Source organism: Anser cygnoides, chromosome 2, assembly GCF_040182565.1.
Source record: "Anser cygnoides isolate HZ-2024a breed goose chromosome 2, Taihu_goose_T2T_genome, whole genome shotgun sequence".
In the NCBI taxonomy this organism is placed as follows: Eukaryota; Metazoa; Chordata; class Aves; order Anseriformes; family Anatidae; genus Anser; species Anser cygnoides.
The window spans coordinates 3,343,868-3,361,680 of NC_089874.1; the positions used below are offsets into that span (position 1 = coordinate 3,343,868).

The 17,813-nt window shown below is 40.7% G+C and overlaps 1 protein-coding gene across 1 annotated transcript in view; it reads left to right on the forward strand.

Annotated features, from left to right (window-relative positions):
- OBSCN (obscurin, cytoskeletal calmodulin and titin-interacting RhoGEF) overlaps positions 1 to 17,813 on the forward strand; it is a 162,382-nt gene that overhangs the window by 82,591 nt on the left and 61,978 nt on the right. Inside the window, 14 exon segments of the mRNA XM_066991378.1 lie at positions 412 to 678; positions 1,050 to 1,313; positions 2,295 to 2,561; positions 3,596 to 3,862; positions 5,210 to 5,473; positions 6,217 to 6,483; positions 7,307 to 7,570; positions 11,598 to 11,861; positions 12,179 to 12,442; positions 12,735 to 12,998; positions 13,534 to 13,797; positions 15,244 to 15,507; positions 16,726 to 16,992; positions 17,370 to 17,633. Of these exon segments, the coding sequence (XP_066847479.1) occupies positions 412 to 678; positions 1,050 to 1,313; positions 2,295 to 2,561; positions 3,596 to 3,862; positions 5,210 to 5,473; positions 6,217 to 6,483; positions 7,307 to 7,570; positions 11,598 to 11,861; positions 12,179 to 12,442; positions 12,735 to 12,998; positions 13,534 to 13,797; positions 15,244 to 15,507; positions 16,726 to 16,992; positions 17,370 to 17,633 (3,711 nt within the window).

Consider the following 17,813-nt stretch of genomic DNA (forward strand, 5'->3'; position numbering starts at 1 on the left):
CTTTCCCCAATCCCTGTCCATGATCTGTTTTCATTATGCCCAATATTGCATGTGTTTGTTGTAATGTCTTCTCAGAGACCCTTCTCCAGAGAAGGGTGCTGACATGCATGTATGTTTTCCTGAATTAGTATGGGAAAAGATTCATTGGGATTTTCTGTTGAGGAGGGTTCATTACTTTTAATGATGAGGATGAGTTTGTCCTTTGTATGTGGGATCGAGATCAAATCGGAGACTTTGATTTCCACAGAAACAGTTAGTAGAGAGTGGTTTTTACCAGCCACAAAAAAGGCAGGGCGTAATTATAGATAAGGGTATGAGGATAAGTATTTGATCATTCACAATTCAGCCTCTGACCGGAGGTGCTGGGCAGGGCCTCGGGTTGCGATCCCTTGTTCATTCTGCGTCTCTCAGCCCTGCCAGTCCGTTTCAAAAAAGAGCTGAAGAATGAGGAAGCCACAGAGAGTGGAACGGCCACGCTGCAGTGCGAGCTGAGCAAGGCAGGCAGCTCGGTCGAGTGGAGGAAGGACGGAAAGGTGCTGATGCCAAATGGCAAATACAAAATGAGACGGGAAGGCCGCTTTGCTGAGCTGGTAATCCAAGACCTGGACTTGACCGATGCCGGGAGTTACACCTGTGTGTGTGAAGACCAGAAGACTACAGCTACTTTGAAAGTGAATGGTAAACATTCTCCACATGTTTCTCATTAAGCCCCAAATTTAGTGTGTCTGACAGCGTTTGCTGGTTGTCTGAAGCTTGGTCAGTATGATTTCGAAGAAGTTTTATGGTAGCTCTGTGGAGCCAGAGTCACCCTGTTAGAGAATATTCCCTTGTGCTTTTTTAGCTTTGAGAAATCTCAGCAATGTTCTATATTGTTTTCTCCATTTTTTTTTCTCTCTGCTCCAGGAGATCTTCCTCCCCCTTACAACTGTAACCACCTAGTAGTAGTACGTTTGATTAAATGCGTATGCTGTAGTCCAGTAATTCACAGAAAAGCCCAGATCATTTTGTTATATTTCTGATTCCATCTCTGTTGGTATTGCATCCTTCAGCCTTGCCTATCCTCTTCCAAGAAGAAATGGTGAACAAGGAAGCTACAGAGGGTGAGGCAGTTGCTTTGCACTGTAAACTGAGCAAATCGGCTCCCGTTGAGTGGAGAAAGGGGAATAAGGTCCTCAAACCAAGTGAAAAATACAAAATAGAGCAGGAAGGCCCCTTTGCGGAGCTGATCATCCGGGATTTGGATTTGACAGACGCTGGTGATTACAGCTGTGTGTGTGGAGATCAACAGACTACGGCCACTTTGACAATAAATGGTAAAAAGAAATTCTTGGCACACACCTCAAGTAAACCTGCATAATTCTGAACTGTTCCTCTTTTTCTCCTGTTACATCTGATCTCTGTATACTTTCCATTTCCATCCTTTGCTGACTTTTTCCCTCTTTTTCTCCTCTCTCTCTCTCTCTCTCTCTCTGCACACCACCCCCACACCCTTCACCTGATCCCCTCTTGATGTGCTGTTTTTCTTCCTCTGTACTGTGTTTAAATGACAAGTGAAGTACAAGTCCCAGCTCAACACAATCTACAAGTCCCGTGTACCTTCTGTTTAAAAATTTTCCCATAGGGATTGTCCTAAAAGTGAGATTAATATTTTCTTTCATTACTTAAACTGCTACACCCATTACTGCTAAGTGGAAAAAGTTTTCAAAAACATGCAATGCTACATAAGGATTCTTACTGAAAAAATACTCTTTATTATGCTCCTGCTGTTCCCAGGCCTTTTACATTTTTATTTATTTTTTTTTTATACCAATTTTGTTTTAATTATCCCAGAACATATCCTGTATGTCTGCGGAAAGCCAACAGCATGTTTGCAAGTGTTTTACTTAAGGAGTTACATTTATAAAAATACAGACAGGGCCATGATACAAGCCCTTCTGTAGAGCTGGTCCTTTGCTCCAGGGTAACAAAATGCTCTGGGCGTCATACTGACGTATGGCCTCTAATTTTATCCCTTTAATTTTATGATGCATAAAAGGGTAAATGACTTGTCAAGTTTATAGAGAAACAAGACTGCTTTCAAAACAAATTTTAAAGTGAGAGGACAAAAAAAAAAAAAAAGGGCAAATTAAAATCTCTTGTGAATTGTTAGAGATGGAACACAATCCTGGAGTGTGAAGAAGGTTTTGTGACTTTAGTGACGTGCAGGTTCAGGGAGACAAGGGACGAGAGCCAGTAGGTCATGGGTCAGGCTTTCTCAGCTTTGATGCTGTGTCTGTATTCCATTTACTCTGCAGTCCTACCCACTCTTTTCACCAAAGAACTGAAAGATGCAGAAGCTACAGAAGGTAAAAGTGTCTCTCTGCGTTGTGAGCTGAACAAGGCTGCTGCTAATGTGGAGTGGAAAAAGGGATTCAAGACCCTCAAATCAAGTGACAAGTATAAAATGAAACGAGAAGGTGTCGTTGCTGAGCTTATAATCCAAAATCTAGACACGACGGATGCTGGAAATTATTCCTGCGTGTGTGGAGACCAGCAGACTATGGCAGTTCTAACAGTACATGGTAAAACTAACAAAACAAGACACATACTAAAATTAACTATCTTGTTTTCTCTGTCTGTTTGGGCAGACACCTAGTTACCCCCTTTCCTACTGCCAGGCCCATACCCAGAGCCCACTGATGTCCATGAAGTGTTCCTATTGGTGTCAGCATGGCTGGTGTGCATGGCACAGGAGGGGTGTCAAAATACAAGCTCTGAGAAAAGATAGGCAACCAGGATGGCTGCTACCATTTTAGCGAGAGTCGATCATTTTGGTTCTCCTTTATCAGACTTCCTGTTATGCTCAAGCCCATTAAAACGGACTATGACTTAGTGGTGTTAAGGTTTCATCACATTCAGAAAGGTTGGCTAATTCCCTAGAATCTTATTCCCATACTCTATTCCTAGGACAACAAGGTGCTTTTATATATACAGGCCAGTTGTCATTGTATTCAGTTACTCTACTGTGTAAAGTGGAGTACTTCTAAGTACTTTCTTAGTGATGATCAGGCTCATTGCAAACTTTGATTTTTACTGCAACTGACATATTTGAAAGAATATTTCAGTTGAAGTGAAAATGCTTGTTTTCCCATCATGTATTGAAATGAACAATTTCATTTCAAACTGACATTTAGAATAAAACTTCAGTGTTTCATTTTTTAGTGTAGAATGTCTTCTCATTTACTTAAGTTTGTGAAAACATAGTAAATATCCTCCTTTCATTATGCTTTAAAACTTCATATGAGAAAACCAATTTTTTTCAGAAATTTCAAATTAGCTTTTTTCTTTGAAATTTCACAGGAAAAAAAAGGGTTTTCTACTTCTGTTGGTTTGTGACTCTGAGTACATGTAAAAAAATCTCTATGAATTACTGGAAGCACTGAATCTTTTCGCAGTTATTTCATTCCTCACACTTTTTCATAGAAACTATTGACAATTTATGTTCTTGTGTTGATAAACCAATTCAGGACAAGAAGGAAAAGGAAAATTAAACATCGGTGTTTAATTTTAACTCTTTGGAGCGTTACGTCTCACTGCTCATATTGCTGTCTCTCAGCTTTGCCTGCGTTTTTCAAAGAAGGTTTGAAAAACAGAGAAGCCACAGATGGTGCAACGGCCACACTGCACTGCGAGCTGAGCAAGGTCGGGGTCCCAGTGGAGTGGAAAAAGGGGGACAAGACACTCAAACCAAGTGATAAGCATAGGATGAGACAAGAAGAAACCTCTGCAGAGCTGTTGATCCGAGATCTGGAGGTAGAAGATACCGGAGAATATACTTGTGTGTGTGGAGACCAGAAGACCTCAGCTGTCCTGACAGTCCATGGTAAAAAACAAAAAAACAAAACATTCTCCTCTATGATAACAGCATTTCAGAGATCCCCCTTTTCTCTGGCAGATCACTTTCTCACCCGTGTTGATGTTTTCATTCTGCAGCCTTTTCTTGGTTTGCTGGCTGCCTTTATTTCATCCTGTCTCCCACTGGTTGTCAGTTTGACACTGATGGCCTTATGGCAGCATAGAGTTGTGAGAGTTTCTTACCCTAGACCCTTCTGCATGTTGTTAGTGTGAAAAGGCAGCTGTATGTAAGGCCAAAAGTGTCCAGGGCTCTAGCAAATAGCTTGTTCTCAGAAGGATTGTCCCTTGTGTCTCACTGGTGTCAGTGGATTGGAGGAATGTTCATTAAGGGTGCTGAGCTTGGTTAGCAAGAGATTTTTGTTCTCTGTTTGGGAGAGAAAGACCATCCTTTTTTGCAGGACAATGATACATTGTGCTGGTGAAATGGCACTTTCAAAAAACAAACAAATGAACAAAAATCACCAACAACAAGCCATTACTCTGAAGGCCCTGATTTAGAGAGAAGTTAGGCAAAATATAATCCTGTTTCTGCCATGGTGAATAGTGAAAACCTTTGGTTACACCTCTGGCAGCAGCAGCTGACATACAGTTCCAGTAACTGAAAGGAATGTTTTTATTTGAGGTATATCTTAAGGATGAGGTGCTGGAGACAAACTCTCTTCTCTCAGATTTCTCAGCACACTTTTACATGCTTTTACCTCTTCTTTCTCCCAGTCAAAGGTACTTCTGTTCTTGCCTTCCTCTAAGCTGGCACTTTCTTCCTTGTGCAAGTCACTTCCTTTTTGCTACGGTGACACACCACAAGGCAACTTGCAGAGTGCTGCTGAAAAAAACACCTGTATTCCTCATATTAGAGCCTTTATGCCCTTGAAAATTATGGCTTAAAGGTGCACCTAAAATTATATAACTGTTTTTTTTCTGAACAAGAAACATCAGTTAAGGTGTTAGGAAAGTCGTTTCATGTAAAGATCTCCAGCTAGCAGTGCTAGCATCAAGGGCTATGACTTTCAATCAGAATTCAAGTCATTAATGTTCAAGATAGATGAATTTGGACTGAAATGGATAGAGAGGACCACTGGAATCAGCAGGGAAATGGCAAGTGTACTGCATAATTTAATTTTAGAAGTGGGTTATCGTGGCAATTATCCTTGTGAGACCCTGCAATAATTTTCTAGTTAGTGCAAGATGACTGCTTACAGAGACTGTATGTTTTGTTTTCCTGTGATGGTGAAGGACAAGCCTCGGGATCTAGTCCTAGGTTCCTCAAGGTCCAGTCAATGGTTTTGATGTACTCTGTTTATATTACATTCCTTAGCTTTGCCTACACTGTTCAAAAAAGAGCTCGCCAATATGGAAGCCACAGAAAGCGGGACAGCTGTTCTGCAGTGTGAGCTAACCAAATCCACTCCGGTGGAGTGGAAGAAAGGGCAAGAGGTGCTCAAGCCTAGTGACAAATACAAAATGAGGCTGAAGGATACCATTGCTGAGCTGACTATCCATAACCTGGAGGAACAAGATGCGGGAGATTACACGTGTGTGTGCGGAGAGAAGACAACTAGTGCATCCCTGACCGTGCATGGTAAAATACATAAATTTAATAGGGATTTTTTTGTCATCTGGGCACTCATGTAGGATCACAAATGAGTCTTGATTCCATGTATTACTTTAAATTTTTATGATAGCTGTGTAAACCACTTCAAATATCTTTTACTGAAAGTCTGTCACTTGGGAATGATAAACGGCATCACAGTCTTTTCAGTCCCTGTTCTATCATGTTAATCGAGTTTGGAAGCGTCTAATCATGACCTTGGTCATAAATAACACTTTCAGTATTTCCTTTAATTGATTTCTAGGCATATCACTGGGATTTCACTTCTTTTTCTTGAATAGAATTGGAAGGTGCTCTGTTATGATAACAATTGAGAAAGATAGGTGAGAAAGATGCATTGCAGCCTGGAATTCTAATTAACATAGCATTCCTTTTGATTGTTCATCTGATCTTAAGACAGAGCTGTGCAAGCTCATGTAAGGCTTGGGGCCAGCTTTCTGTTGTTTATATCTTAAAATGCCTTTAAAACATACATCCCAGTACCGAAGTCATAGTTCTGCAATCCTGATTTCCAGTTCAGTTTATGCATGCTGAAAGGAGTATGTCACAAAGAATAAGGCAGGGAAGCCCCTAAAATTGTTGTTGTCTGTCTCTTGGGTGCTATATATTTTAATCACAACTTTTAGAGATTAAAGGGTTTTAATCCAGTGGAGCAGACAAGATGCATTATTTCCTCACTTTTAAAGTGCTCTCTCTTCACCTGTGACCTTCAGCCCTTCCTCCGCATTTTAAAAAAGAATTGAAGAACTTGGAAGCCACAGAAAATGGTACAGTCACTTTGTGCTGTGAACTGAACAAGCCTGCAGCTTCTGTGGAATGGAGGAAAGGAGACAGAGTCCTAGAGCCAAATGACAAGTTCTCCATAAGATGTGAGGGCACAATTGCTGAGCTGATGATCCGTGACTTAGAGCTGACAGATGCTGGAGATTACACATGCTGTTACGGAGATCAGAAAACTACAGCTGCCGTAAAAGTGAATGGTAAAAATCTCATATAACTAATTAAGTAGATTATTTCCGACCAGCTGTTTCTTAAAAACATGCTAGGATCAGCCTAGAAATTGCAGCCGTATTTCTGAATTTAGCTACGTATGGTTGGACATGGACATAAAGTCCTGAATGCACTGGTCAATACCAGGCAAAGGTCAGATGTTTCTTGCAAAAATTTCAATTATTCATCTAGGTTCCAAGTCACTTCTTTGATGCTCATGTGCAGCAGTAGTTGCTAAAGAAGGAAAGTCATATTAGTCAGATGTTGGTTGATAAGATATTACAATCCCAAAGCTGACAGTATTAGAATTTGGTGATGAGTTATTTTTCATAGTTTTCAATGTGGTGTTAAACATTCTTTGAGAATAACTTCACTGTCAAGTTCTGCTAGATCATTATCTGAGGATAAATCTCATGGAAAATTGAGATTGATGCTTCAGATATAGTTTCATTTATGAACTTTTTCGGTAATGATTTGCGTTGTAATAGATCTTAGACACTGCAGTTAGGCTTTGTTTTCCATTGTGCTAGCAGTACTCAAAGTAAGGCAGGACTCAGTCTTGCAGAGTCTGAAGAAATGGACTAGTATGTTTCTCCATTTCATGCCACAGACCACGTCACAGTAAAAAACTCTGCCTTATGAAAAAGGTGTTCTCCAACTTTCCAGAGTCACCATCATATTTTTCTCAAAGTGATTATCAATTCCAGTTTGATTAGGGAAGGTTTTACTTGTCCCATGTGGTCCATGGACCAGATAAGTAGTCACTTGGATAGCTACTATGATCATACATTCTCTTCATTTTGAACTCCTCAGCCTTGCCTGCACACTTCAAGGAAGAGATGAAGAATGAGGAAGCCACAGAAGGTGGAACAGCCACACTACAATGTGAGCTATCTAGGGCTGCCTCTGTGGAGTGGAAAAAGAAACACAAAGTACTCAAATCAAGTGAAAAATATACTATGAGACAGGAAGGTACCACAGCACAACTACTGATCCATGCTTTAGAAGTCAAGGACGCTGGGGAGTATACCTGTGTGTGTGGAGACGAGAAGACTACTGCAGCATTGACAGTGCACGGTAAAAGAAAAACAAAAACACACAAACACAGAAATTAGAAATTATACTTTTGTGTGGTGTTTCTCCTGTCTTCCTCTGGGAGCCTAAGTACTGACTCACAATGAGTTCTTTCTCTAATCTTGACGTCATTAATTCTGTCTGTAATGCGTTTATTTATTTATTTTCATTTATTGTGATTTTTATCTAATTCTAACTAGAATTCTAGTTCCATGGATTATACTAACACTTTCCCTGTTTTCCTCTCCCTGCTCTTTTTGGTGCATGGCTGTATTGCTTTGTACCACACTGAAGGCTGAAGGATTCCACATGCTTGCATTTTTTGTTCTGGTTTACATACTTCTGACTTGGACCTAGGGAGATGGAGTAGCAGGCACACTTGTACTTCTTAAAACAGAGTGATCTTAGATTTCAAGTTACATTAGGATTTGACAGATTATTATGAATAGTGCAAAAAAAATAATGATCCAATTCAACTTTTTTATATAGCTGTAACTAAAAGTCATGTAGATTTGTATTCTGATATTGGAGAATACTCAGCATTATGAAGTGTGAGAGTGCTTAACAGTCCTCAGTCAAATTCACCTGTAAACTTTCTTTGGAAGAAAGGAGAACTTTATTTCCACAAGTAATGTAGGACAGTAGGAAGCAGTTTCAACCATCTTTCTCACCTGGAAAATCAGTATGAGTCATTTTCTTTGCTTCAGTGCCCAGACTTTTTCACCGTGATATTTACCTGTAACGCAAGGATGGGTTTAATCTTGCACTTCCAATTTAGCTGTGGAAAACAGAATTGGAAAGAACATCTACAGGTCATCTAGTCCATCCTTAAGCCCCACGTCATCATCCTTATCTAGTCTGCACTTGAAAACTCTAATGGTAAAGAATCTGCAGTTCCCCTCGGTACTCATTCTACTGCCTAGCTGTCATTACTGCTAGAAAGTTCTTTCTAATGCCAACAAAAATCTTTCTTGAGCTGGCTTATATCCTTACTTCTTTTCCCATGTCCCGTGGACAGGGAGAAATATTATTTTCTCTCTGTGACTTTACAGATTTGAAATTTTTTATCATGTCTCCTCCTGTATTCTCTTTTCTGGACTAAGTAACTTCATTCCTTTCACTCTTTCTTCATAGGTCATGTTTTCTAGACTTCAGCTCATCTTTATTACTTTCTGGACCATCTTCAGTTAATCCACATCTTTCTAGAAGTGTGGTGGCCAAAAGTGGACTAAAGTGCTCCATCTGAGGCTTTCCAGACTGGAGTAGGATGGAAGGACTTCATGTATCTTGCATATGACACTCCATTTTATACATTCTATTATGATGATTGCTTTATTCACATCAGAATTGCATTTCTTGATTTGTGTTTGCGCTGTGATCTCTTGTAGCCTCAAACCTCTCTCTGGAGATCTGCTGCCTATTGTTCTCTATCCTGTATTGGTGTGGCTGATTGCTCCTAAATACAGTATTTTGTGCCTGCTCTTGCTGGATTGCAGCCTATTTTTTTCACCACTGCTTCATCAAGATCTTAATCCTAATCCTGTTTAACAAACTGCTTTCAGTTTCTCTCCTTTCCCATCTTGAGATCACCTGCCAAATTATTAAAAGTACTTTGCATTTCATTGTCCGAGTCACTAAAGAAAATGCTGAATGCTACTGGGCTCCAGAGTATTGAAGTACTCTGCTCAACTCATTCTTTCATTGTGACTGTAAATCCTAGTTGCTTTTTTTGACAGGTTTTCAAATTGATAGTGCTTCCTTCCTAGAATTATTTCAGGATAAGAGCTTTAATAAAATTTAAGAGCTTAAGAGCTTTATAAAATCAAGGTGTACAGCATATCGTGTTTCGATCAGTGAAATTTACTAATTTAACTAAAGAAAAATTACGCTGGTCCACTCCTTCATGAAGAGAATAGCTCTTGGCAAATCCGAGTGTATTGCTACAATATTTTTTTCAGAGAATTAAAGTTAAGCTAAAATGTCCATTATTCTTTGGATCCTCTCTCTGCTTCTCCCTGTCCCGTCTTTTTTCAAGACAAGCACTGTGGGTGAAATTCAGCTCAATGAGTAAAACTGGTGAGTATTCCTAAATTCCTGTTGTTGTCAGTGGAGATCTAGTCAACTCAGTCAGTGGAAGCCAGGGAAACAACCAGTTTACCTTGTAGCAGATGTTTACTGATAGATAGATGGATAGCAGATAGATCCACTGGCTCCACTGAGTTTGTCTGGATCTGTCCGGGGAGCTTAGACTCTTGGTTTACATTGTGAGAATTAAGTGCCTGTATTTCAGTCTGTGAGACATTTTCCATCTCTGAATTTCTAATTTTCTGTACTTCTGGAACATCTCCCATTCTCTTGGATTTCTCCAGTGCAACTGTTTATGTCTGATATTGGTTCAGCTTGTTCCTTAAGTATTTCAGGACACGTCATCACACCAAGGTGCTTTTTAGAATATCAAGTTTATTTAAATGTTCTCTAATCTGTTTTTTTCCTTATCCCAGTCAGAGTTTCTATTATTTTCTTCGCTATCATTAACCTTTAATATTAAAAAAGAAAAAGGAGGTAAACACTTCAGTTTTCTCTGTGTCACCAACTATCAATTTACATTCCTGAAAGAGAGGTATACCAACTTGTTTCTTGTTGTTTTTCTTCCTTCTAATCTACTTACAGAATATCATTGTATTATTTCTGTTTCTTTCTAGTACAAACTGGCCAGATTTTCTGGGATTTGCATGATAACATTTTGATAAAACCAAGTGCTACAAGGCAAGCAGAGAATACCAGCCAGTTGCTGGGTACAACTACACAGAATGTGCATCTGTGTCTGGAGACACTTGATATCAGCATCATTTTGCAGATTACCTTTCAGCCCTTCTTTCATATCAGTATCTTTGTCCATGAGGTGCCAGAGCCCAGGAACGGGGAACTACCCTTGACCCTCTTGAGACATGCAGGGAACCTGACCTTTCTGATTTTGCCTCTATATTCTGTAGTATTTCTTTCACAGTGGTCTAAACCACCCATATTTTACAGCTCTCTTGAGTTTCAGGACATTGAAGAATTAACGATTTAGACAGGCTGTCCCTGATGGTCCTTGTAGTTGCACAATCTGTGTAATTATGCCCTTAATATTGTTTTTTTTTTTTTCAGGAAGCTTTTTGCTCTCTTAAACCTTGTCCTTTAAATTTGCCTCTACTTGGTCATAATTAACAATTCTTAAATTATTGAAGCTTGCCTTCTTGTTTCCCACATAATTTCCCTTTTTTTTCTCCATCATTGCCTGTCCTAAAATCCATGAGCTCCCCTGCTTCATATTGGTGGCTGCCCCATTATCCTCCACATCTGTATTCCCAAATATTTATTTCTTGATGGTTGGAGTCAGGACTTGGAGATCCTCCTCTTCGTTTCTTTCATATATATAGTCTTCATCTAAAAGTGGCCCCCACCCCTTTCCAAAGACTTAACAGGCATCGTCCCATCCTACTACTTCCACAGTACATTTTACCATCACAGAGCCATCCAATCTTATCCTTTAAATGATTCCATTCTTTGTTCCAAAAGAGGTGGGTGTTATGATATTCCTGAACCTCCTGGTGTGATGATCTTACAGAAGATACTCACAATGGAGGCATCCTACTTCTTTTTCCTTTTTATTGTTACCCAAGACCTTTCTATATGTCTGTGATTTTGCCCTTCATCCTCATTCTAAGTTTCAAGCTAAGTCTGTAGGCATCCTTAATGTATAAACCTTTTCATTTTTTCCTTTAGCTTTTTTTTTTCTGATGGTATAACCTCCTATATCAATCTTCCAGGCTGAATTATACTAAGGAAGTTATAGTTTTGGCCATACATGAAGTCTTCCCATTCCTGCTGTTTGTGGCTGTGATACAAATTGGTATCTTCCTTCTGTGCAATGGTTCTGATGTCAATAATGAGGCATGGACAGATAGTGGTAAACATCAGGTTAATTCTTATTTTATGGTGGCCAAAAGTTGCATGTCATGAAAATGTTTGCTCCTTTGTTTCTCAGCCCTTCCGGCTCTCTTCAAAGAAGAGTTAAGAGATGAGGAAGCCACTGAGGGTGAAGTAGTCACTCTGCGCTGTGAGTTGACCAAGACTGCTCCAGTGGAATGGAAAAAGGGGCACAGAGTACTCAAACCTAGTGAGAAATACAAAATGAGGCAGAAGGATGCCACTGCAGAACTGGTGATCCATAACCTTGATGAGAGTGATGCTGGTGATTACACCTGTGTGTGTGGGGATAAGGAGTCCACAGCTTCCTTAGCAGTACACGGTAATAACCATTTTCATCTAGATGTCCTCATTTTCAAGCTTTTGATTTGATTATTATTTTTTCCCATGTCCATTGTTATCTCTGCATAGTTCTTGTCTGACATTGCATGTCATGGTAATTAATTTGTATTTTATGATCTAAGAGGAAAACCTACACCCCATACAAACTGGCTTTAGGACCTGATCCCTTATGAAATAGAGACCAGGCCCTAAGACATCTCCCCGCTGTTACTCTAGCTTTTCCCCATCACAGCTCTGCCCCTCATCCAGAGGCTGTGTTTGTGGCTCCATTTTAACCTTCTGTCATTGCATCCTCAGCACTGCCTGCACGCATCAAGGAAGGCCTGAAGGATGAGGAAGTAACAGAAGGTCGAACAGCCACTCTGCGCTGCGAGCTGACCAAAGTTGCTCAGGCAGAGTGGAGAAAGGGAAGCACTTTGCTCAAAGCCAGCGACAAATACAAAATGAAACAGGAGGGCACAGTCGTGAAGCTGCTTGTCCATGATGTAGAACTGAAAGATGCTGGAGAATACACTTGTGTGTGTGGAGAACAGGAGACAACAGCTGCCTTGATAGTGAATGGTAAAAAAAACTATATCCGTATATCTGTACCATTGTGTATTTCTTTACCAGCTCATCGCTATTTGTTGTGTGTTCATCTCTAGCTGAATTTGTATTTATTTGTAAGCTGTCTTTAAGATCTGGTTGCACCCAGGCTACTTTTCCATCTGTTGGTTTATCTAATGTCCTAGGATTATGAGGAAAGGAACCTCTTTCCACACTAAAATGTTCTCTCTTTCTGTACCTCCTCATCTCCTCCATCACCTGTCTGACATGTCATTTTAATGTTCTCTGTCCATTTTGTGACCTTCAGCCCTGCCTGCACTTTTCAAAGACAAACTGAAGAACCTGCAGGCCATGGAAAGCCAAACAGCCACTCTGCGCTGTGCGCTGACCAAGGCTGCATCTGTGTCATGGAAGAAAGGAAACAAAATACTCAGAGCAAGTGAAAAATACATCATGCGGCAGGATGATGTCCTTGCTGAGCTGGAAATTCGTGAGCTAGATCTTCAGGATACAGGAGATTACACCTGTGTGTGTGGAGACCAACACACCACTGCTTCTCTGACAGTGAACGGTAAATTCATCTTGCAGATGAGTGTCCATTATTTATTTCTTTGCAGCATCCTGCTGCTGTATGAAGTGTTCACCTCTCAGCTTTAGGCTTTTTCCTAGGGATTAATTTGCATTCAGAAAAGGAGAACTTTTTGTTCTGGCGTCTTAATTTTGTCTGATATACCTGAAAAGGGGGCTGAGGAAAGGACTATTTCATCTTACAGACAGATGGCTATGCTGCATATTTAAGGTCACGCTGCCCAGGAAGTGATCCTGTTAGGCTGAGATGTTCTGCTCCCATGGAGGGTAACTGTGTCGTATGTTCTTTAAGTTGCATTTTGAATCCATCCTTTGACGTACTGTACTTTGACCTTTCAGCTAAGCACTTTTCTCTCTGTCACTGGTGGATTTAGTTTTCCAGGTCATTGTAGTGGTAAACCCAACAGCTGAAGTATCTGACTTGGACAGATTTAAACTTGAATTAATAGTTCATTATGCCAAGCACAAATGCAGAGGTCTTAGTTTAAATACATTGTCTATTGACTTTCCATTCCCAGCCCTGCCAGTGGTTTTCAAGGAAGAACTGAAAAATGAAGAAGTCTTGGAAGGAGCATCAGTTTCTCTGCGTTGTGAATTAAGCAAAGAAGCTCCAGTGCAGTGGAAAATAGGGTCCAAAGTGCTAAAAGCAAGTGACAAATATCAAATGAGTCAGCATGGCACCACTGCTGAGTTGGTCATACGTGACCTAGATGTAAAAGATTCTGGAAATTACACCTGTGTTTGTGGTGACCAGAAGACAACAGCAACCTTAACAGTTCATGGTAAAAAGTCATTATTAACATTAATAAATAGCATTATAGATAGTCATCATTCTGAAATTCAGGTGTTTCTGCCATTGCTCAATAACTTGTGTTATTTTTTTTTTCTTTCTGAGAAAAAAATAGCTCAGGGAAAATTTTGGGGTTAAATTTGCTTCCCTTTGAAAGGAGAATGAGATTTTTCTTTCTGTTCAGGATCCCTTTTCTTATGTATTTACGTTTTCCAGCTCTTTTACCTCTGACCTCCACAGTTCACTTCAGCCAGCTTCAATCTTTTCCAAAACATGCAGACAGGGGTCTGTCAGGCACCCTGCTCTACAGCACTGCTCGGAGAAGTGAAGGATGGGGAAGCAGAAGGAGGAGAAGTCTTGGTGCTGTGTGACCTGGCCACCGCTGCTCCTGGGCAGTGGCAGGAAGGGTACCACATACTTTAAGGCATGCAGAAAGAGATAAGAGTTCAGAGCCAGTACCCCTGACCTAGGTTTGAAGGATGCAAGGGTCTGCACCTCTGTGTGTGGGGATCAGCAGAGTAAGGACTATTTTGACAGTTAGGGACTAAAATTAATAATAATAATAAACAAACAAACAAAAAAAAAACCCCACAGCAACAGAGACAGGTTATCAGCAGTTATCCCCTTCTTTATCCTACTAGCTTCCAACAGACCAATACAGAAATACATCCTTGTGTTATGTTAATAATCTCATTGCCTGATATTATCCTCTCATGTCCTTAATGAGTATAGTATCTATTTTAATGGACAAGCAGCCCTTGTCTCTGAGGAACTTAATTGGTCAAAGATCCAGTTCCGTCCCTCCAGCTTTTTCCAAAAACTCCTGACCCTTCACTGAGCTTTCCTGAATGATGGACTTTTCTGACATGTTCTGGAAGTGCTCTTTGTGTACTGCACCGCTAACAGTAGTTGTGCATGAGGCACATTTGTGGGTAAATGTTAATAATTTTTTCCTGAATTTTTTTTCATTCTTTGGTTCCCAATTTTCAACATGGGAAATAGTGAGAACTTGAAATTCTCCACTTCTATATAATGGTCCTTCAAATTTCAATTTGAAATTAAAAGCAGTTTTCTTTTGAACTCTGGCTGCTTTCATGCAGATGGGGCTATAAGTTTTCGGTAAAAACAAAAGAGAAAATGACAACATCCTACTAGCCTCCAAATACTGCGCCCAGTAGCATTACTCGTGAGCATTTTTGACCCTTTCAGTATTGTTTTTTCACCATGACAAACAACAGTCAGGGAACTGATCACTTATGGTAAGGAAAACTTACTTACCCTGCCTGAAGAAGGCAGAGTTCCTGAACTAGGCTATAGCTAATGTTTAGAATAGGCTGAAAAAGAGAGGTGTAAAGGGAAATAATCCCAAGTATGGAAAAGAAATTAGGATTTCAGTTCTGGTTTTCTGATGACCGTTTGTCCGTGTTGCATCCTTCAGCTCTGCCACCACTCTTTAAGGAAGAGCTAAAGAACAAGGAAGCAGAAGAAGGTGGAGATGTCACCCTGCACTGCGAGCTCACCAAGGCTGCTCCAGTGGAGTGGCAGAAGGACCAGAGGGTTCTCAAAATGAGCAAGAAATACAAAATGAGGCAGGAAGGGACCCGGGCAGAGCTGGTGATACATGAAATAGCTGAGGAAGATGCAGGAGACTACACCTGTGTGTGCGGAGAGCACCAGACTACAGCTGTCTTAACAGTAAAGGGTAAAACTATCCTGACCCCTTATTTCCTAACTAGAAATGTCTATCCTCTGCTGGCAGGTGTTCGATTTTCCATGTCTGTTTGTTCAACCTTATCAGTTGAAGTTCCACTTATTTGAAATAGTATTGCCTGTCTTTGGTGACCTTTGATTAGAAAATACCACTCTCTATTCTTCTGTGCCATCCTTTTGTCTTTTCCTTTCCTCAAACATAAACCTGCTTTCCTTTCATCTTTCCCTTCTGGTATTCCTTTCTTAGCATGTAAAATCACTATTCTTTTATCTTTCCTTTCCTGTCTTTGTTTCCCAAAACACAATTCTGCTTTTTCTTTCCCTTTCCTTTCTGGCATTCTCAATGCCTAGCATTTGAATGTAGGGTATAATAAGCAGTATCCAGAATAAGGCTGTGTTAGTTATTTCTTCTGTGCTGAGGTATGTTTATATTGGGTTTTGTGCCCATAACAGCTGTCCTATGCACAGAGATAGGTTAGCACTGCGAGTCTGGTTTTCTAGGTAGGATGTTTTAATTTAGCTTCACGACTGTGGGGTGAGTCATTAAATTTAAGATCTGAGATATCCAACCTTCTGTCCAACAGGTGGAATATCCTGTTATCTCACCTAGTTAATAGAAGGACATATGTGAAGTTCACATAATTAATTTCAGGGTCATAACTTGCAGTGGTTACTAGAATTAAGCAAATGGGGAAAGTATGCTCTGAGGCAGGAGTACAGGCTTGGGATTCAGCATTTGGAGATTTTCTGTGGGTTCAAGGGGCATCTGTGAGCCCTGGCTGAATCTTTTCAAGGGCACCTCAAGGGATAAGGAACAATGATGAGGAAGGAGTTGTGCCAACACTCAGAGCTCAGTGGAACTGCTCTTTGAGAAGGAAAAGACATTACAAAGGCCTGAATTTTGTGAAAGTCAGTATCACATGCGTGAAGTAAGGAGCTCACAGATGATGCTCTTGGTTCTTCTTATATGGAAACTGGTAGAAAGCAGGTGTAAATCTCTTGATGACATTGCAATTATGCTAGTAGGAAACCAGCACAAACCAAAAGGATTAAGGTATATATTCCCCCTAGGATGTTTTCCTTTCTCTTTCCTCTCTTTGTTGCTGATGCTGTGCCTCTCCATAACCTTCACCGTACCCTGTCACTTTGTACACCCACCCACCCCAGGAGATATCCTCAGTTTGTAATACATTTTACCTGCATCCTTCAGCTGTGCCTCCATTTTTCCAAGAAGAACTGACCAACAAGGAAGCAGCAGAAGGTGGAACGGCCACTTTGCACTGTGAGCTCAGCAAGGTATCTGCCCCTGTCCAGTGGAAGAAGGGCCATCGCATCCTCACCTCAGGCAACAAGTACAGCATGAGCCAGGAAGGCTGTGTCGTGAAGCTGGTAGTTCATGATTTAGACTTGAATGATGCTGGAGATTATACCTGTGTGTGTGGAGATGAGACCACTACAGCTGCCGTAACAGTGCATGGTAAAGTAATCCTTGGGACTAAGGTTCTCCAGACCTTAGACCTACCCGAGTCTCTATTGCTGTGGTCTCTTCCGATTCCCTTTCTGTTTGCTTGGGCTTTTGTGTTCCTTTGGAGGTAGCTTATGTGCTTCTTCCTACTGTTGGAATAGGGCAAATAGTTGCTTGTTGGTATTTGTATTTGTCCTCCTCAGCTGTGCTGGTTCTTCTTGCTGTCCTTGCCCTGATGCAGTGTCCAGGGAAGCTGGGGGAGATTTTCCCGTTGTGTTCCACTGACCTGGATCAGGGCTCAGTAATGCACCATGCATCCTTTCCCAATGGACTACAGTGTTTTTTTTAGGAATATTCACGCCCTATGTGGTAATTCTTTTACTCTCCAGCACTGCCTCCAGAATTCAAAACAGACCTGAAGGACCTAGAAGCTGAAGAAAGTGGGACAGCTACGCTGCACTGTGAGCTGACTAAACCTGCAGTGGTGGAGTGGAAGAAAGGGCAGGAGGTGCTCAAAGAAAGCAGCAAATATAAAATGAGACATGATGGTGCTGTTGCAAAGCTGATTATCCATGAGCTGGATGTGGAGGACACTGGAGATTATACATGTGTGTGTGGAGATCAGCAGACAACAGCCACTTTGACAGTCAATGGTAAAACAAACACCCCGTATATACATATATATATATATAAATATCTTTTTTCCTGGATATAAAACTGTGTGTTAGTGTCACTTGGCTCTAAGAGAAAACTTGGCTATGATTCATAAGGAAGGTGTGTAATAGCATGGTCCATACAGCTTGATAGAGTGAACAGGTAGAAAATGGGAATTG